Source organism: Akanthomyces muscarius (assembly GCF_028009165.1).
Source record: "Akanthomyces muscarius strain Ve6 chromosome Unknown contig_15, whole genome shotgun sequence".
Lineage (NCBI taxonomy): Eukaryota > Fungi > Ascomycota > Sordariomycetes > Hypocreales > Cordycipitaceae > Akanthomyces > Akanthomyces muscarius.
The window spans coordinates 55,556-76,309 of NW_026611615.1; the positions used below are offsets into that span (position 1 = coordinate 55,556).

Consider the following 20,754-nt stretch of genomic DNA (forward strand, 5'->3'; position numbering starts at 1 on the left):
CCTTTAAAAATAATAAGTAGTTTAAGTAGCTTACTAGTAGCTAAGATATACTTTATAATTATACTCTAAAAGTGTTATCTAGATTATTTTTTTATTATAAATTTCTTTATTAATAATCTTAGTACTAAGCTATTTTTTTAGACCCCTATTATAAGTCCTATTTTATCTATATTATACTAATTCTTTTACTAAATTTACTTAATAACTAGTATCTTAAAGATAATAAAGAATTTCTAAATAGTATTAGTTAAAGCGCTATTTATATATTAAAAATCAAGCCTCTTACCTCTTAATATCTTTACTTTTAGGTTTTAAAGTAAAAAGCTATCTAACTAGTTCTTCCTAAAAGGTCTTATATTACTATTCTAAAAGGTAACTTACTAGATAAGTTACCTAACCTACTTATATAAAGGAGGGTTACTAATAGTATCTTATATTAGGATCTATCTAATAAGATACCTTTCTTAAGTACTAGAAAGGCGTTATAATAACTTAAAAGCCTGTTTCTATAGTGCCTAGCTATTTAATTAAGCCTATAGTGTTAACTAGGGTACTATCCACTTCTTCGCCGCTTATTAGCCACTTATATTACTAAAAACGTCCTAAACTATATTTTAAAACTATTATTTAGTATATTAACCTATAATAGATATAATAATAAAATTTAAAGTAATAATAATAATTATAGATAGAGAAAACATATAACTAGTAATAAAGGTTTACTAGTGCTAGGGTAGGCGTGACGTGACCCGTATCTAGGGGTGACCTGAAAGTGGGTGGCCGACGTTAGTTTGTTTTTAGCTTGATTGTAAGAGTTATAGCTTGTGGCGCTAGAAATATACTGCTGCTAAAACTGGGTAAAAGAACTGTTGTTATTTGAGTACTAACGTCGGCCACCCACTTTCAGGTCACCCCTAGATATAGGTCGCGTCACGCCCGCTATAATACTAGCAAACCTTTATTACTAGTTATATATTTTCTCTAGCTATAATTATTATTATTGTCTTAAATTTTATTATTATATCTATTATAGGTTAATATACTAAATAATAGCTTTAATATATAATTTAAGATATTTTTAGTAGTATAAGTGGCTAATAAGCGGCGAAAAAGTAGATAGTACCTTAGTTAACACTATAGGCTTAATTAAATAGCTAGATAGTATAAAAATAGGCTTTTAAGCTATTATAACACCTTTTAAGTGCTTAAAAAAGATATCTTATTAGATAGGTCCTAATATAGGATATTACTAGTAACTCTCTTTTATATAAGTAAGTTATTATTTAAAATAGTAATATAAGACCTTTTAGGAAGAACTAGTTAGATAGCTTTTTACTTTAAAACCTAAAAGTAAAGATATTAAGAGATAAGAGGCTTAATTTTTAATATATAAATAGTACCTTAACTAATATTATTTAGAAATACTTTACTATCTTTAAGATACTAGCTATTAAGTAAATTTATTAGGAGAATTAGTATAATATAGATAAAATAGGGCTTATAATAGGGGTCTAAGAGAATAGTCTAATATTAGGCTTATTAATAAAGAAATTTATAATAAAGAAATAATCTAAATAATACTTTTAGAGTATAATTATAAAGTATATTTTAACTATTAGTAGGCTATTTAAGCTATTAGTTATTTTTAAAGGCTAGACTATTTAATAATAATAGTTTCCCTTAAAGCTTTAAAAATATTAGAATTAGTACTTTTAGGTATCCTCTTAAAGCTAGATAAATAATAAGATTATAATATAGTTAATAAGTAAGTAGTGTAGATAAGCGAGCAGCGCACCTCTACTAACCTTTTAACCTTTAATTATAAATAATTTAACTATACTATTAAAAAATATCTAAAACTAATTAGAATCTTTTTCCTTACTAGTTTCTATATTTATAGTATAAGTATATATATTATATCTAGTCTAACTATATACACTATATTACTAACTACATATTTTAACCCTTACTTTATAATAACTATAAGCCTATATTTCGTCCTTTACTTAATTATCTATATCTATCTACTCTTTTAAATCTCTTATATTTTATATAAAAAGAGATCTTTTAGTTTATAGCTTTATTTTTTAGCCTACTAGTACTTACTAATTAGCTTATTTATAGCTTTAAGGCCTTATACCTAAGTATATAGAAATATAACCTTATATATAATAACTATTATACCTTTCTTAAAACTATTAAGTATATTAAGACTTTTAGTTAGAGAGCTATCTAGGTGATTAGTAATTTATTTGTTTAGAATTAAAGACTATAAAACTACTTTATTTACTATACTTAGTATCTAAGAGACCTAAAATCTAGCTAATCTTAAATATAAGTTTAGAGGACTTAGTGTTATAAACTTAAGTTCTAAGATAGAAATAACCTTTTTAGGATTAAAAAGGGTAATTCTAGCGCCTTAAAAACCACCTTAGATATTTTCTTTTATAATAGACTTATTAAAAGTATTAAAAAATATAAAAAAGAAGTCTTTTTTAGTAATATATATAATACTAGCCTTTCTAAGATCCTTAATTTATTACCTATAAGCCTTTTTTAATAGACTAAAATAGCTAATATCTAAAAGCTAGAGTATATAGGAAAATAATATTCTTCTTTTAGTAGAAAAGCTTAAAGGTAGTTAAGTAGTGACTTTTATAGCTATTTAGAATTAAGAGATAATAACTACCCTCTTTTTAATCTTTTATATATTTATTAAAATACTTAATCTAATTTATACTAATTTTATTTATTATCTAACTATTTAAACTTATATTAATATACTAATCTAAGAGTAGGTATTTATCTTTATACTAAGATATAAGGTGTTTTTAGCCCTTTATTATAATATATAGTGACACTATTAAGCCTTAAGAATTTACTACCTAAATTATAATAACTTATTCCTTATTACTAGGCTATACTATTTTTACTTTTTTAACCTAATTAGAGCTTATAATAATTATTCTTATTATAATAAAGCCTATTAAAAACCTAATCTTATTAAAGTTATAAATATTAGACTTTATAATATTATATTTTATAATTATATTTTCTAGAAGTATAAACTAATTATAAATAATAGTTAGATCTTTATATTTAGCCCTTTAATAATTATATCTTTATTAAAAATATATAGTAAGCTCTAGTTATTATTATATAAGGTTTTTCACTTAGCGCACTTTAATATATTTACTACTATATTTAGCTAGTAGTTAGTTCACTATATCTTCTATATTTACATACTAAGAGGGAAGGCCTTATAAATCTAGCTAGAGAATATATTTTATTATAGCTCTCTCTTCTAAATTAGTAAGCTTCTTTAAATTAGTAATATAATTATATTATAAGTTTTAGCTATTATATTAGTATTAGATAGTTATTATAGGGACATTATAGATCTTTACTACTTTATAGATACTTAATTTAGGTAATTTTTTAATAGTAGATAAAGTAAGAATTATATTGCCTTCTATAAAAGTGTTTTCTATAAATTATTATTAAGTAATTATAATATAAAGATAATAGTTAGTGTTTTATAGTAGAGATATGCTGCTTGCTTATCTACGCTACTCGCTTATTAACCACATTACTTAATTAGCTTAAAGATATCTTTCTATCTTAGATAAAGTTAGAGGGTAATAAATACTAACTTCTTATTATTAATAATTATAGTAATTATTATATAACTAAATTCTTTAAGGAATATTATTTTAATAATATTACTTTTCTTTTTTTACCTTATTATAGCTTTTATATCCTCTAGTCTCTTAATATAGCTATTTTTAGCCTTATTAAGAGGTTCTATTATATTAAGCTTTTAAAGTACCCTAATAATTATAATTCTTTACTAATTAAAAAGAGGATTTTTCTTAAGTATTATATAGTAGCTAAAAAGTAAGGTATTATAAAAAAGAATATCCTTATAGGCTAGTTTAGCTCTAAAATATAGCTAGTTAATAAGGTAAAGTTATTAATAAGCTATTTATTACTTATTAAGATATTAATAATTATATTTATAATATTAAAAAAAACTTAAAAAACTACTAATCTTAATATTATAATACCCTCTAATAGGTATTAATTAAAGTAGCTTCTTAATAACTTTATTATACCTAAAAGTAGCGCCTATAATACTTAGTTAGTATAAAGGAAGATCTAAAAGTAATTAAGTAACTAAGTTAGTACTATTACTATTTAAAAAGCCTAAATAATATAACTTAAAGTATAAGTTAATATCTAAAAGCCTTAAAAATATATAAAAGTTAATCTAAATCCTAATTTATAGTTTATTTAAGTTATTAAGGTTAAAAATATATACTACTAGCTAAATAAGTAATTACTTAGGACTAAGGACTAGCTAATAATTAATATTAATAAATTTAAGCTCCCTATAAGCTATAATATTATATAATAGGTTTATTTTATTTATATATATTTTATTTATTTTACTATAAGGCTTTTTAGCTATAAGCTTATAAGGTGTTATACTAACCCGTATCTAGGGGTGACCCGAAAGTGGGTGGCCGACGTTACCTGCTGGTGTAAAATAACCACTGCTGCTACTAGCTTCATTCTACTAGACACTATCTACCGAAAAATAATCTGGACGCCCTTTGTGCCAAGCTTTGGCAAAGGTACTATAAGGTCGTGTATCATCTTCACGTCAGACTCATCCGTCTCATAGAGATCAAATTCAGCAGCCCCAGGGCGAAAAAGCGCGGCGAGGAGAAAGTTGATTTCACAATACGCCAGACTGTTATGTTAAACTGTCAGTGTCACTTGCATTTCTCAAAGCGTAAGAAATTCAGACTGGAGGCATTTAACCTGGAAAAGATTAGCTTACTTCATCCCCAGACAATATCGTGATCCCCTCGAGAACGGGATAAAATTGTGCTGCATCTCTGGTGTGGGGTTTCCTAACCACCTCTCAGGGAGAAAGTCCGCCGGCCTCGGGAACACAACTGGATCACGGTGTTGGAAGTACGCCGACATGCCGACAGGAACTCCGGCGGGGATCACCCATTCCCTAAAAACGAGAGGTTTCTTGGGCGAAACGCGAGGACGGCGGTGCATTGTGCCGTAACTAAGACTATTTACCCATACAATGGTTAGTCGTCTGTCACCAGTTCGTCGAGGGGGGCCAAAAAAGCATACCGAAGACCCTCCTTGATTAATGCCTGTAAATATTCCACCTTTTCCAGCTCGGCCCAAGTCGGCTTTTTCTCTGGATAACCCTTCATGACTTCAGCCAACTCCGCTGTTAGGCGTTTTCTGATTGCTGGATTGGCCATGATGTAGTAGCAGAGGAAACCCATTGTCCCGGCTGTGGTTATAGTTCCGGTACCAATGAGAACCTGCGCCTCCCTCAGCAGACGCTCTTCCGCGAGCTCAGACGGCGGAAGGTTACTATTGACCAGATACCGAAACAATGTATCACTTGTGCCAGCTGTCAGGGTGCTCTTTGAGCCCACAGCAGCCTTCTCATTCTTCGCATCTCTGATGTGGCCTTGACACATCTAGAGTCGGCGAATGTCAGCACGGAAAATCTGGTCCCCAAGTTGGTACTCTGGCTCGGATATACATACCAGCTTAAACTTGTTGAATGTCTGGCTTTTGGGGTTCAGCTTCACGAGGATTCTTTCAGGAATAAGACGGATGAGACTGTCCTGGTCAGCGAATGAACGTACCTACGGAACTTGCCAAGCCTACTCACTGAATCAGCCAAGGCAGGCCCATGAGCAGCGGTAATGATACGATTCCATCATGAAAAAGATTAAACCACTCTGGAGAGAAGTCCGTATCGTCCACGAAACTGGGCGGATCGTCCATACAAAGCCTGCGGATCACGTCCCCCGAGAACGCAGTGAAGGCGTGATTCAGTCGCACCACCTTGCCACTTCCCCTGAAGCTGTCAAAGCGATCAACAACCAGACTTTTACATACTTCTGCCACCATGGGCTCCAGCTTTGTGACGCCGATGCGAGAGAAATACGGCTCAAGGGGCTTTCTTCTCTTGCGATGAAGGTCGTGGCCTATCGTGGCAAGATGAGACCCTTCAAAGTCAACGACACCGTCGACAAACCCCTCATATCTGTCTGATGGCCGAACAGATCCTATTACGTAGAGCTTGTCGTAAAACTCGTTGTCGCGAATTGAAAGCTCGTGCGGATTAATCCTCACAATCGGCCCTATATTACTCTAAGCATTAGCGTCTCAAAGCTACTTCCTAGTGACTGCTCCGCGTTTCGCCTTTGCACCACGGGGGAGGAAGGATCACCTACCATATTCATTATGCATCTCCTCAATCTCAAACAGATATTTCCCCTTCTTGACAACGTCGTAGTAGATCTCATACCAGCTTGTACTTGCGGCCAACTTCGGGCCGGGAAAGTTTGCAATGGGGGAAAAATAAAGACGATGCAGCACAAGAGTAACAGCATAAATGACAATTATACTGACAGTAGCTATTCCATAGGAAAAAGCTTCTTTGGGAAGAAAAACCTCCATTTGAGATGAGAAAAACATGATGACCCTGGGAACCTGGGCAATGGGAATCGGGGGAGACTGAGCTAAAATGGTCCTGCAGGTAGGCTACAGCAGAAACTAAGCATATAGTCTTCAATGCCTTTATGGAGAAACTGAGTATTAAGATAATTCAGAGCCCATTGTCACTGGGACTGCCCTTGCTAGTTCCCCCCCCCCCCCCCCCCCCCCCCCGCAGTTCTGTTGTGCAGCCGCAAGGCTCGGCAAATCGCCTAATCCAGTCACTCCCCATCTGGGGTTTACTACCATAGATTACATGATTCTGCCACAAGGCGAGGTTCCAGATGGGTAACATCTCCTTTCGGGTGTAGCGGGAGGGCCAATGAACAAATTACGCACTCTGACAATTTTGTTTAGACGATCTTGGCCATTTAACGAGTGCATCTCTTTAAAGTATATTATTATGCTCTTAAACTAAAAGAATATCTGGCTAGACTCTAAAGAGTTCAGGAGTAAATGAATGGCTATTGGAGTGATATCATTTTCATCATCGCCGTCCATTTTCTGCTTCTGTGGTCATACGCTTTGGTCTCTTATAGCTCTTCTTTAATCGCTGCAAAGTCCAAGAGTCCTTACCTCGTCGCCAACACGACTGCCTGCAGCGTTTTTATGCAAAATGGAGTACCGGTATTCTACAATTATTGACGCTTCTGCTCACGACAAGGAGGGTCTCTGCATCGGCATCGACCTTCGGACGCATGTGGCCGCCGACCTCGAGGATGTTGGCGCGTTCAGGGCCCAGGAAGACTGGCGCCGCCTCGTTGGGCCTCTGAAAAACCCCTACGGCGGGCTTTTAGGCCCCAGTTTTAGCTTCATCACTGTCGCAGTGCCCGAGTGTCTACCCGACAGATTGGAGATTACCAGCTACGCTCTCGAATTTGGATTCATTCATGACGGTATCTTTCATTACTGCATTTTTTTCCGCGGACATGTCTAATTGAGTCGCAGATGTCATCGACAACGATATCCAGAACGCAGCTCTAGACGAAATAGAAGAGACATTGCAGAAAGGTGGTGATCTTAAGGGAAGAGCTGCGTCTGGAAAAGCCAAAATCGCAGCTCAGATCATTCAGGAAATGATGGCAATCGACCAGGAGAGAGCTATGACTGTTGCCAAGAGCTGGGCCTCTGGCGTCCAACACTCCAACAGACGGCAGAAAGAGACCGATTTTAAGACCCTCGAGGAATACATCCCATACCGGGCCCTCGACGTTGGCTACATGTAAGTTTCGACGGCTGCCTTAGTATTTGCCATGACTCATGCTAAAATTATGCTATAAAGGCTTTGGCATGGACTTGTGACGTTCGGCTGCGCCATCACCATCCCAGACAACGAAGCCGATGAAGTTAAACAGCTCCTCACGCCTGCTCTTATCACTGCATCCCTCACAAATGACTTATTTTCATTTGAAAAGGAGCGTAACGACACCAACGCGCAGAACGCGCTTATAGTCGTGATGAGAGAGCAGGATTGCAGCGAAGAAGCAGCCAGGGAGATATTGAAAGAGCGTATACGCGCTGAGTGTGCCAACTATGTCCGTGTCGTCAAGGACGTTAGTGCTCGCACAAACCTCTCTCTTGATGCACGGAGATACATTGAGATCATGCAGTACACCTTGTCGGGCAACCTTGCTTGGAGCACTCAATGTCCCAGATACCACAAGGACTCCAAATTCAGTGAACTTCAGATTCTGAGGGCGGAGCATGGCGTCAAAAAATACCCTGCGACATGGTCTCTTACGGACACAAATAATTGCACTGCCGCCAATTTCCTGCCTCATAATGGCCTCAGCAACAAACCCACGATGGTGAACAGTATCATGAGGGACAACGCCGATGATGTCAATGATACCAATGCTGCAAACGATATCAATGGTGTCAGTGACGCCGATAGTCCCAGTGCTTTCAACGGTGTCAACGGTGTCAACGGTGTCAACGGTGTCAACGGCGTGGAGAATCTGGGAAACACGCTCAAGTCAGTAATGGGATTGCCTGTTTCTAGAAATGCCAAGTCTTCCGCCCTTGACCGTAGTCTATCGGACCTGGATGATATTGTAAATTGAAACGTGTTTGCCCTATTGGCTCTTGGACGAGGGATATATTCTTTGATTTGCAGCTGACTTCAATCTCCAGGTTATTCTTCAGCCATATCATTACTTGAGGTCACTCCCATCTAAAGGCGTCCGGGATCAGGCAATCGATTCTCTCAACAAATGGCTACATGTGCCCGTCGAATCAACAGTTAGAATCAAGAGTATCATCCAAATGTTGCATGGCGCCTCTCTCATGTAAGTATAGCCTTGAATGCATACCCTTGTTACTGTCTCCTTTGTCTCTCCCCAGCTTCCCACTCTGGTGGGTGTGATGCGAAAAAGCTAACGGGTGTAGGCTCGATGATATCCAAGACGATTCTCCACTTCGCCGTGGCAAACCTTCCACCCACAGCATCTACGGCACGGCGCAGACGATCAACAGTGCGACATATCAGTATATCCAAGCGACAACTGTGGCTTCCCAGCTCAGTAATCCCGCATGCTTCGGCATTTTCATCGAAGAGATGCAGCAGCTTCATGTAGGACAGAGCTACGACCTATATTGGACGGACAATACGCAATGCCCGTCCATGTCAGAGTATCTGAAAATGGTCGACAAGAAGACTGGTGGCATGTTTCGTATGCTCACAAAATTGATGCTTGCTGAAAGCCCAATGATGAACAAACTGCCCGAAGGGGGCCTCAATCTCTTCAGCTGTCTGATTGGACGCTTTTTCCAGATCCGGGATGACTATCAGAACCTTACCTCGGCTGACTATGCCAAGCAGAAAGGCTTTGCTGAAGATTTGGACGAAGGAAAGTACCCCTTCACACTGATTCATTGCGTCCAGACGCTGGATTCACACACCAGATTCGCGAGGGACGCCATGCATCTACAGGCTCTTCTTATGAAGCGAAAGATCGAAGGCAAGCTAAGCATTGAAATGAAGAGAGAGATACTTGATATCATGGAGAAAGCAGCAAGTCTAAGCTTCACGCTTCGCACTTTGAGAGAGTTATTCAGTGAGCTAGAAGGAGAGGTTGCGATCTTGGAAGGGAAGTTTGGCAGAGAAAACCTTTTGCTCAGGGTTATGCTAGAAATGATTAAGGTATAGTTATACTTCGTTGGTAGCTATAGAGCACTTTACAATATTAAACTTGGTGTTTTAATATTTATCGAACTATACAAAGAAGAGGTGAAATTTATGGATTTCACGATAATCGGATTTTTTATTCTATAAATTTTCAGAATTGTTTCTTAGTATAATAACATTTGATCCGAAAGCTGCTTTGAAACAGTGTGGCTAACAATCAGTCAAGCTTAATTTCAGCCCTCGAACTTGCTTGGTTGAAGGGTAACCTAGCTTGATTGAAGCTTGACTTGACTATGTAGGCGCCTTGATTAACAACTTGTTAAGTACTTGATGCACTATGCCTAATCGGGTAATGCATATGGATTACCTTATTGAAGACGAGATTTTGACTTCTTTATAACTGCTTGCACTTTAAAACGCGTCTAAAAATATAGTAACGCGTCGATTTGACGCGTCTATGCGCATTTTTGGGGGCGCTCTCAGTAAGTGGATGAGTGGGTGGATGGATGGGTCTGAGTTGATTTCGTCCCACGCCCTTGTCTAGTCGGTTGCCCTCTTAACTAATACCTACTAGGCTTAGTAATTAACTACTATCTACTTCTTTATAGATCTTTTCCTATATAAGATAGATAGTAGGTGCTTATCTATAAGGAATATAGTGCTATACTTTATAAGTTAGTTAGCTAGCTTATTACTAAAGATATTAGTATATTTAGGGGACTATTTAACTAAGATTAGATGTAAATATTTATCCCTAATCTTTTAGAGTTCTTAGAAGTAGGCCTACTAAGAATCTGCTACTATCACTCTAATATAATAATTATAGACGTGTTATTTAGGCAGACTATAATTAGCTTAAGGCGGCTATTCTATTATATAGCCGCTTTTAGTCCTATAAACACACTATATATTTTAGCGTTAAGCACTTCTTATCGTCCTAACTATCTAAAAAACTAATCTAGAAGTTGTCTATAGTAGAAGACGGCGAAACTATATCCCGCTATATCTTTATCTGTTTTAAAGCTATCACTAAAGACTTTATAGCCTATAGGTCAACTAGCAAGCCACTACTTAAATTTAGTTATAGTCTTATCTTTAGTGAGCCTCTCTCTAGGTCCTTCTACTTATATATTATTAAAGAACCTCTATAGGATAAGTCTTTATCACTTAATCTTAAGAGTACGGGATAAAGTCTATAAGAGCCTTGAATACTATAGTTTTATTCACTCTATAATATATAATTTCTTATTTAACTTAACTTCTCTCTATAACTATTATAGCTATTTACTAATTAGGTATGCTTTATCTAGTATAGTATACTAGACTACTATGTGTTCTTAAATATAGCGAAGTAGGACACTCGCTAGCGGGATGCCCGCTTCTTTCTATAAAAATTCTAAGGGTGTTATCTTCTATATTAGCAGAATCATCTTACAAGCAAGATTCAGTACACACTATATCATGCCCAGGCTCGTTTTCAAGATATAATTCCTCTTAAAGCGCGAATTACCTATATCCATACTAGGCAGCAAGGCATCAAGCCTATAGAATGGGATTAGCATGGCAACAGCCCATGCTACTTAGCGGGCCGCTGTTACTGCTATGCCTCGCACGGTATTATTCATAACTCGAAGGTGGTTGATTACCCTACGAGTCTTCTACGTCCACTCATTAAGATAGTGGTTAAAGATGAGTTTCTTATCAAACCAGATGCCGAGCCACCGTATAGATAGCGCTGCCCGTATCTCTTTATCGCCGTGGTAAATGATCAGAGATTGGTTATGCGCTCGCTTTTTGTATTAACTACTCATACCATATATAGGGTATTGTTAACTACCTATCGTGGTAGGATGCTGGCGTCTCACATCTTAAACCACAGATCCGTATCGTCTCCTCTCATGTTCCGCCACCATTCGCTTTGACGCACCAGCTCCCCCTCTTCGCCGCCCAGTAGCGCCCAGTACTTCCGCAAGAACCACCCCCTAGCCTCCCAGCTTCTACTATCCCACGGTGTTGCCGCTGAAATATCACCGGTGGTCGAATCTGTAACACTGCTTCGGTCCGTAGCTCCCCCCCAGCAGATCAATCCATCAATCAAGTCGTGATAAAACTCTGTTAGGTCAACTGCTTCTCCGCTGTTGATCACATTCCGCCTGAGTGTGGGGAAAGGCAAGACGTCGATGAATGCCGCGTGCTGGCGAATGATCTGTTCCCTTGTCGGCCGCATGTCCGGCTTGAGAGTCTTGAAGATGGTTTGTACCATCTTGACCACTGTATCCGCGCCGGTGCCGTTCACTATCTTACCAGTCGGCCGGAAAAAGGGAGATGTAGCCTTGTCGTCGCACAGCATGTCCTTTGTCATTCCGATATGCAAGCAAAGAGACGCCATGGACTGAACTATACAGTATCGCTCGATACGTAAAGTATTGACATCGGGATCAGTTGAACATGAGCTCCGGCTGGGCGCATCCGCTTCCAGCTCCAAGTATACCCTAGGTCGTGATGAGCTAACTTGGAGGTGAGGGTAAAGGCAGCCGCAGTCGATATAACGCGACCAGTTTTGGGAGCTGGATGATATATTCTCGCCATAAAAAAGATGAGAGGGTTCCATGGAGGTATTCAGGTCCCAGGAGACACCATACAAGGAAGTAGCGGGAGTCGCACACGCCGAAGTGTAGGCATCGAGCGCATCGGTAGCGGACTCATTGGTATCGTCAATGAGACCTGATTCAATGTTTCCATCGAAGTTTGGCTGTTTGTCTTCGGTGAAATTGACCGCATACGAGCTAGGCGTACCTGAACACAGCATCGCCACACCCTGCGAAAGGGACGCCGCCAGCGTCTCGAAATCATCTAGGCGGGCCTTGCGTTTCTCTCCTGCTCCGAGTATCAGCAAGCCAACTTCGGGCTTGATGCAGTAATTTGAATGAGGGAGCACATGATCCATTTACTTACGGTATTTTTTCTGCGCTTGAATATTCTGTTGACGCCTCTTCTCAGCATCGCGACGTACTGGCCTTCGTTTCTCTGGTCTGCTGCTGCCGCTTTTGCAGGGGGCATCCTGCGGGCTCGGCAGAGTCACAGTTGGGGCCAGTGACATCGTCATTCAGAGTCTACAGATGCACAGGAAAGTGGCTTACGTTTTGGGGTGGACCGTAAATTGCATACGTTACCTCGTAGGTGAGGCAGGACAGCAAGCAGAACAAAATGTGGTTATGGCTGACGAGAGCCGCTTCTCGCCCATCCAGAATCAGGCTCCCCCCCAATAGTAACCCCACCTGCGTTCTCGTCAACTGTCACATGATCCAGTTTATTTGACCGTTAGCAATACTTTGACCGAATAAACCCCGCGTTGGCCTATTGGGGAATACCCCGATTGAGCGAGTTGCCGACCGGGCACTAAACTTTAAACGTAAGGAGCGGGACGCGTTATTTTCGCCATATTTTCATTGGCGTTTATGGTAGCTTCTTTGGGAACTTACTATTGTAAAAGCTAAGGACTCAACGATTGGCAATGGTCCCAATGCAGCCAGTCTCCATTTGAACGAAGCCCGACCTCTCCCCCCGTCAGGCAAGGGAAATCTAGCTGTTTTATAGTTTCGCGCTTTTTCCATGTGACGGTATACTTACTTTAAAACTGCCGTAGCAGTCCGCTCTAGTGCTACGCCATCCACCACCAACATTACAGCCGCCTTCCCAGCCGCACTCACCTTCACGATGCATTTGACCAACGCTGCCTTTCTCTTGGCTTTCGCTGATGTTCTCGCAGCGATTGCTCATGCCAAAACTGTTCCTGCACAGTTTGACGTTAAACACTTCAGGTCCAGCGACATTATTTGGCGAGATGTATGCATCATCGGCGGCGGATCCGCAGGCACCTATTCAGCCATCAGCCTGAAGGACAAAGGCAAATCTGTCATCGTCATTGAGAAAAAAGACAGGTTGGGTGGCCACACTGAGACACATATTGATCCCGCGACCGGCACTCCTATTGATCTGGGAGTCATGATTTGGCACAACATCTCTGTTGTAAACGACTACTTCCGGCGTTTTGACCTCCCTCTCGCTAAAGCCGAATCTTTTTTCGCTTCGTCCGAATTTTACGACTTTCGTACCGGCAAGGAAGTCGCAAGATCGTCTACCCCGACAGATGCAGAAATCTCCGTTGCCTTTGCGAAGTATACGGAACAGCGTTCCAAATACCCCAAGTTGAATGATGGAATATTCTTGCCAAGCCCGGTGCCGGAGGACTTTTATCTATCGTTCGGAGACTTTGTTAGAAAGTACGGTATTCAGGCAACTGTTACGAATATGTTCAACTATAACCCGGGTGTCGGGAACATCTTGGCAAATCCAACTATTGAACAGTACCGCTACTGGGGATACAACATGGTGCAATCCTTGTCCACCGGCTTTCTAACTACGGCCCACCACAACAGCAGCGAGCTGTATAGCAAAGCTGAAACAGAGCTGGCTTCATCTTCTAGTCTTCTTCTGAACTCGCAGGTATCAGCCGCACATCGAGGAGGAGGCGAGATAGGTGTGTTGCTCGTGGTTTCTACGCCCACAGGCAACAAGCTCGTCATCGCAAAGAAGCTCCTTGTGGCCGTACCACCGAAGCTGGATTTCATAGGGCCACTGGACCTTGACCAGAGGGAGAAAGATCTGTTTGGCAAGTTTATCAGTGCTGGATATTACGTCGGCATCATCAAGAACACCGGGTTTCTCAACAACGCGAGCATCACCAATGCGATCCAGGACGCAGAATACAATTTGCCACATCTGCCGGGAGCGTACAGCTTCGCGCCAGCTTCGCTTCCCGGATACCAAATGGTCACTTACGGAACTCCGCAAAGTCGCAAATCCCTCCCGCTGTCTGATCAGCAAATCAAGACTGACATCATCAACACGGTCAAGCGGTTGCAGCAGCAGAATCCGGACAAGTTCAAGCATGAAGAAGAACCCGAATTTATTGATTTTAGATCTCATGCTCCATATGGTCTTCAGGTTAGCGCCAAAGATATCAAGGATGAGTTCTACAAGAAACTATACGCACTTCAAGGTTCTAGAAATACATACTGGACAGGAGCAGCATGGAGAGCAGAGGATAGCAGCTTACTTTGGAAATTTTCAGAGGATATAGTGCTACCAGCATTGATCGCGGGTTTGTAAATGTCACATAAGGCGTTTCAAAGACTGTCTTGCTAGTGAATCGACCAGCCCTACTAGTAGTAGCTAACCGTCACTCAAGTAGGAAAAGTTTACCTTCACTAGTAGTAAAAAGAGTTTATTATTTTGTTGATTTTGTTTCAAGTTTTTGAAAAAAAAAAAACCTTAAATTAATACTCAAATGACAATATTTGATGCTTAGTTTTAAACAATAACAGTAATACCATAATTAGTCCACTATTACTTCCTGCTACTATTATGCTTAACTGCCTTAGTTAAAGTGTGGTTCGCGCTGCGCCTGTGCTCAACTGTGCAGCATAATAATGGCTGACGTTAGGATGTCAGCCATTTGGCCGTGGCTGATGTTAGCCACTTGGACATAGCTGATACTATTAGCTTTCCGCACGAACAATGAAGGAGCTCATCGGCCCCATGGCTGAGCCCATTGAACCTGGCACTTGTAAGCCATACGAAGCCTAAATTGTTACCAATCTTGCATGGCATGGATAACGTGATTCATAGTAAGTCGAAGTCTTTTTCAACAATTTCTTATTGCTTCATTTAATGCCTCAGTGTTTCTAGAAATTCCTTTTTGTAGCTCGACTTTGCAGAATTCCTTATCTATTCTTCACGCATTACCAGCACCTTTTATCAATGCTCAGTGGTGCCCTTTCGACACAGCTGTAAAGTGGCAGAGATGGCCTCGACGACTAATTTTGTGGCCCAGGCTGGCTACAACGATGCGAATGCTGATGGCTCAGCGCTGCACCCACCGAACCGATGCTCCGAGCTCTCCAACCTTCAGGAAGGCATTTCTGACTCGGGTATCAGAGACGAAAAAGTTCATACGGTGGCCAGACAGTTCTCATACCAGAGCGCGCGTTTGACGCCTGCTCAAAACCCCTTTGCTGCCGAGCCTGGATCTTCCTTGGATCCCAACAGCAAGAACTTCGAAACCAGGGCTTGGCGCAAGGCCATGCTCCAGATGCATACCGCAGACCGCGAGGCACATCCTCTCCGTACCGTGGGCGTTGCTTTTAGCAATCTAAATGCGTACGGTTTCGGCTCTGACACTGACTACCAGAAAACAGTCGGTAATGTCTGGCTAGGGGCGGTCGGGTTGGCTAGAAGGATTATGGGCCAGCGCCAGCGCAGAATCGACATTCTGCAAAACTTGGATGGGATGGTCGAAGCTGGCGAGATGCTCGTGGTGCTTGGCCCGCCCGGATCTGGATGTTCGACTTTCCTAAAGACGATTGCTGGAGAGACACACGGCTTCTACGTCGATAAAAACTCAAACATGAATTACCAAGGTACGTCACGAACATCGGTGGCCGTGGAGTCTTCCTGCTAATAGTTGTAGGTGTGAGCGCACGGCAAATGGCGAAACAGTTTCGAGGTGAAGCGATCTACACGGCCGAAGTCGATGTCCACTTTCCCAAGCTCACTGTGGGAGACACTCTCTTTTTTGCTGCCAGGGCGCGAATTCCCCGCCACATTCCGGGTGGCGCGACCGTAGACGAGTACGCTACGCACATGCGCGACGTCGTCATGGCCAGCTTTGGTATCAGCCACACGAAGAATACTGTTGTAGGCAACGATTTCGTTCGCGGAATATCTGGCGGAGAACGAAAGCGTGTCACAATCGCCGAAGCTTGCCTCACCTCAGCGCCCTTGCAATGCTGGGATAACTCCACCCGTGGTCTCGACAGCGCCAACGCCATCGAGTTCTGCAAGACCCTCCGCTTACAGGCGGATAGTTACGACATCACGGCTTGCGTGGCCATCTACCAGGCGCCCCAGGCGGCGTATGACTGCTTTGATAAGGTCTCGGTCTTGTACGAGGGTCACCAGATCTACTTTGGTCCAACGTCCGTTGCGAAGAAGTACTTTACCGATTTAGGCTTCGTGTGCCCGGACCGACAAACAGATGCCGATTTTCTTACTTCCATGACTAGTGACTTGGAGCGTGTCGTGCAGCTGGGCCGTGAAAACTGTGTGCCACGGACGGCCAGTGAGTTTGCCGCGAAATGGAAGAGCTCGGCGGAGCGAACACGGCTCTTGCAGGACATTGAAGCATACAATGCCGTTTTTCCGCTTGGCGGGGCTCATCTTGATAAGTTCAAGCAGTCACGAAGAGCTCAGCAGGCAAAGGTTCAGCGAGTCGCCTCGCCTTACACCCTTTCCTACACGCAACAAGTAAAGCTATGCTTGTGGCGCAGCTTTAAACGACTCAAAGCCGACCCAAGCATCACCATCTCTTCATTATTCGGAAATTCAGTCATGGCCCTCGTCATTGCTAGTGTTTTTTATAACCTTGAGCCCAACACCAGCACCCTCTTTCAGCGCTGTGCCCTCCTCTTCTTCTCGGTTCTTATCAACGCCCTCGGTTCTGGCCTTGAGATGCTCACTCTTTACGCCCAACGTGGAATTGTAGAGAAGCACTCTCGATATGCCCTTTATCATCCATCCGCTGAAGCCTTTGCGTCCATGCTGATGGATTTACCTTACAAGGTCCTCAATACCATTACTTTCAACGTGGTGCTATATTTCATGACAAACTTGCGACGAGAACCTGGCCCTTTCTTCTTCTTTGTCTTTACTTCTTTTACACTCACTCTGACAACGTCCTCGTTTTTTCGGGCTATCGCATCGCTCTCGAGAACTCTCGTGGAGGCATTAGCCCCTTCGGCGGTTTTAATTCTCGGGCTAGCCATGTACACAGGCTTCGCCATTCCGATCACCTACATGCACGGATGGGCGCGTTGGATTGGATATATCAATCCCATCAGCTATGGCTTTGAATCTCTGATGATCAACGAATTTCATAACCGCGATTTCCCCTGCGTCAACTACGTGCCTTCAGGTCCCAGCTACGCAGATGTTGGTGCTGCAAACACAGTTTGCTCTACTGTGGGATCAGTGCCCGGTAGATCCTATGTTATCGGGGATGATTACATAGAGTCAGTCTACAATTATCATGCCGCCAACAAATGGAGAAATATTGGCATCATATTTGCGTTCACGCTCATTCTCACGTGCGTATATCTCATTGCCACCGAGTTTATCACCGAGAAGAAGTCCAAAGGCGAAATCTTGGTCTTCCACCGCGGAAGCGAGCCCTTGTCGCGAAGCAAGCGAGAGGATCTCGAAAGCGGTAGTAGCCGTAGTATCGCTGTGGAAAAGCCGCGAGCGGACGGCACTGCCATGATAGCTCACCAGACTGCCGTCTTCCACTGGAAGGATGTCTGCTATGACATCAATGTTGCAAAAGAGAATCGCAGGATCCTTGATCACATCGACGGGTGGGTGAAGCCCGGTACTTTGACCGCACTCATGGGCGTTTCTGGGGCTGGCAAAACCACGCTTTTAGATGTCTTGGCCAGTCGTACGACTATCGGCGTCATCACAGGAGAGATGCTTGTCGATGGAAAACTGCGCAACGACTCTTTTCAACGTAAAACTGGCTATGCACAGCAACAGGATTTGCATTTGAACACCGCAACGGTTCGCGAGGCACTCGAATTTTCTGCTCTTCTTCGCCAGCCCGCCAACATTCCCCGGCAGGAAAAGCTTGATTATGTCACCGAGGTTATCAAGCTTCTCGACATAACAGACTTTGCAGATGCCGCTATTGGTGTTCCCGGTGAAGGCCTTAATGTTGAGCAACGTAAGCGTCTGACTATTGGCGTAGAGCTCGCTGCGAAGCCGGAGCTGCTCCTCTTTCTGGACGAGCCTACCTCGGGGCTCGATTCGCAGACATCATGGGCTATTCTTGATCTCCTCGACAAGCTGAAGAGAAATGGCCAGGCCATCTTGTGCACGATTCATCAGCCTTCTGCTATGCTGTTCCAGCGCTTTGATCGCCTGCTTCTTCTTCAGAGCGGGGGTCAAACTGTATATTATGGAGATGTCGGCCAAGACTCGCAAACACTTATCGACTACTTTGTCCGCAATGGAGGGCCGTCGTGCCCTCCAGGCGGCAATCCCGCCGAGTGGATGCTGGAAGTGATTGGTGCTGCCCCCGGATCCCACTCAGATATTGACTGGTTCAATATCTGGCGTAGTTCCGCGGAGTACGATCGCGTCCAAGAACATCTTGCGCAACTAAAACGAGCACAGCCCCGACAGATCAGTGCTCGACGGGACATGCCGAAGCCAAATCTCGAGGATAGATCACTCTACGAATTTGCTGCCCCATTTGCCTCGCAGCTTCGAGAAGTCCAGCTCCGAGTGTTTCAGCAGATCTGGAGGTCTCCCACTTACATCTACTCCAAAATAGCCCTCTGCGTGGCTTCGGCTTTATTCGTCGGATTCTCCTTGTACCGAACTCCAAATACAATGCAAGGTCTTCAGAACCAGATGTTCTCCATCTTCATGCTTCTGACACTCTTTGGGCAGTTTATTCAGCAGATCATGCCACAATTTGTCGCCCAGCGCAACTTGTACGAGGCCCGCGAGCGTCCATCAAAAACCTACTCTTGGCGAGTCTTCATGGTATCCAATATCATTGTTGAGCTCCCGTGGAACACGCTCGTGTCCTTCCTCCTCTTTGCATGTTGGTACTACCCCATTGGTCTCTACCACAACGCCGAGCCCACCGACTCTGTCATACTCCGTGGGGCACAAATGTGGCTTTTTGTCTGGACTTTTCTTCTCTTCTCGTCTACCTTTGCACACTTTATGATTGCGGCCTTTGAATCGGCCGAGAACGCTGGCAACACAGGTAATATGCTTTTTCTGCTCTGTCTTTTATTTTGCGGCGTCCTCGCGACCCCTGCCCAGTTCCCGCGCTTCTGGATCTTCATGTACCGCATCTCGCCCTTCACTTATCTAGTCAGCGGCATGTTATCTGCCGGCATCGCCAACACGGAGGTCAAATGTGCACCTAACGAGTTTTTGCATTTTAATCCGTTCAACGGCACCTGCGATGAGTATATGAAACCTTATATGGGTACCATGGGGGGGTATGTGAACAATGGCTCGGCGGTGGAGGCGTGCGACTTCTGCCCGATTGGGGATACTAATGTATTTCTTACCTCTGTCTCGTCTGACTACTCAGACATCTGGCGCAACTTTGGTATCATGTGGGTATTCATTGTATTCAATGTTTTTGCTGCGTGTGGCCTGTACTGGTGGGTGCGTGTCCCCAAGGCCCAGAAGAAGAAAACGGACTAGTGAGCAGCTCGATGCAGCCGTCCAGCTTCACTACTCTCCCGTATCCAGATGCCGATATATTTTCTCATTCAGTATTTTACACCTGTCCAAGTACTACAATTCCTAAAACCATTTTTGCGCTTCGTATGATGTAGCCTGAAAGAGGCCTTTGCCAGCCTTTGACTGCTCATTGGTATCGCCCTTGAGCCGCAAACTATGGGCCAGCATAGCTACCCTGTGTACACGTAAATCTTGAGCGGTTAGTGATTCCACGAAGTTACTACCTTGTAGCTCGCGCCAGGCATGGAATAATTCTTTGTCGCGGGATTGGACAATTGTGGCATGGCGGTTTTACAGAATTGACCACAAGTTGCTTGTCACCGACGCCGCACAATGATACCATACGTTGAATCAAGCTAGAGTCTTTTCTTTTCCCTAGCCATCAATCTTCCCAGTGTGTTTGCAGCTTCTCAGTGCCAGAAAATAAATGCACAACGTGCATGGCAATTTTATATAGTTAAGCGTAGTAAAGGTACTTTGTCAACGCCGCAGGCTGCCGACAGGCAACTGGCGTTGGGCCAGCTCTGGTACTAGAACGCTGGGCGAAATGCAGTCAGCGAGTGCGTCACTGCTCCAATCAAACAGTGAGGTGTCGGCCCCCGGCACGTCACCGAGTGGCGCCGTCAACTCAGGCCTTTCGGCGGCCTGTATCCAGCTCTCAACCTGCAGTTGTATTGTCTCCTCGAAGCTGGCCT

General features: G+C 42.6%; 5 protein-coding genes across 6 annotated transcripts; 3 read left to right on the top strand and 2 right to left on the bottom strand.

Moving 5' to 3' along the window:
* Positions 1-4,590: 4,590 nt before the first annotated feature.
* Positions 4,591-6,510, bottom strand: LMH87_007749 (uncharacterized protein; the record flags this gene model as incomplete). Its single annotated transcript, XM_056199059.1, has 6 exons — positions 4,591-4,756; positions 4,847-5,092; positions 5,158-5,519; positions 5,589-5,664; positions 5,717-6,191; positions 6,285-6,510. The coding sequence occupies 6 exons, from the start codon at positions 6,508-6,510 to the stop codon at positions 4,591-4,593; spliced, it is 1,551 nt and encodes a 516-aa protein (XP_056057613.1).
* Positions 6,511-7,162: 652 nt separating this feature from the next.
* LMH87_007750 (uncharacterized protein) lies at positions 7,163-9,694 on the top strand (the record flags this gene model as incomplete). The annotated part of the gene is made up of 5 exons (XM_056199070.1): positions 7,163-7,442; positions 7,495-7,768; positions 7,829-8,600; positions 8,680-8,834; positions 8,935-9,694. 5 exons carry the CDS (start codon positions 7,163-7,165, stop codon positions 9,692-9,694), a joined length of 2,241 nt encoding a protein of 746 aa, XP_056057614.1.
* A 1,840-nt stretch (positions 9,695-11,534) lies between these two features.
* LMH87_007751 (uncharacterized protein) lies at positions 11,535-13,287 on the bottom strand (the record flags this gene model as incomplete). Its single annotated transcript, XM_056199082.1, has 5 exons — positions 11,535-11,879; positions 11,934-12,550; positions 12,629-12,653; positions 12,814-12,951; positions 13,156-13,287. The coding sequence occupies 5 exons, from the start codon at positions 13,285-13,287 to the stop codon at positions 11,535-11,537; spliced, it is 1,257 nt and encodes a 418-aa protein (XP_056057615.1).
* Positions 13,288-13,390: 103 nt separating this feature from the next.
* Positions 13,391-14,845, top strand: LMH87_007752 (uncharacterized protein; the record flags this gene model as incomplete). The annotated part of the gene is made up of 1 exon (XM_056199093.1): positions 13,391-14,845. One exon carries the CDS (start codon positions 13,391-13,393, stop codon positions 14,843-14,845), a length of 1,455 nt encoding a protein of 484 aa, XP_056057616.1.
* A 694-nt stretch (positions 14,846-15,539) lies between these two features.
* On the top strand, positions 15,540-20,020 carry LMH87_007753 (uncharacterized protein; the record flags this gene model as incomplete). 2 transcript variants are annotated; one of them, XM_056199105.1, is made up of 3 exons in its annotated part: positions 15,540-16,155; positions 16,206-19,796; positions 19,905-20,020. In XM_056199105.1, the coding sequence occupies 3 exons, from the start codon at positions 15,540-15,542 to the stop codon at positions 20,018-20,020; spliced, it is 4,323 nt and encodes a 1,440-aa protein (XP_056057618.1). The 2 variants fall into 2 exon arrangements, with proteins under 2 accessions (XP_056057618.1, XP_056057617.1); XM_056199106.1 differs by lacking the exons at positions 16,206-19,796; positions 19,905-20,020 and having other exon boundaries at positions 15,540-16,196.
* Between the last annotated feature and the right edge of the window lie 734 nt (positions 20,021-20,754).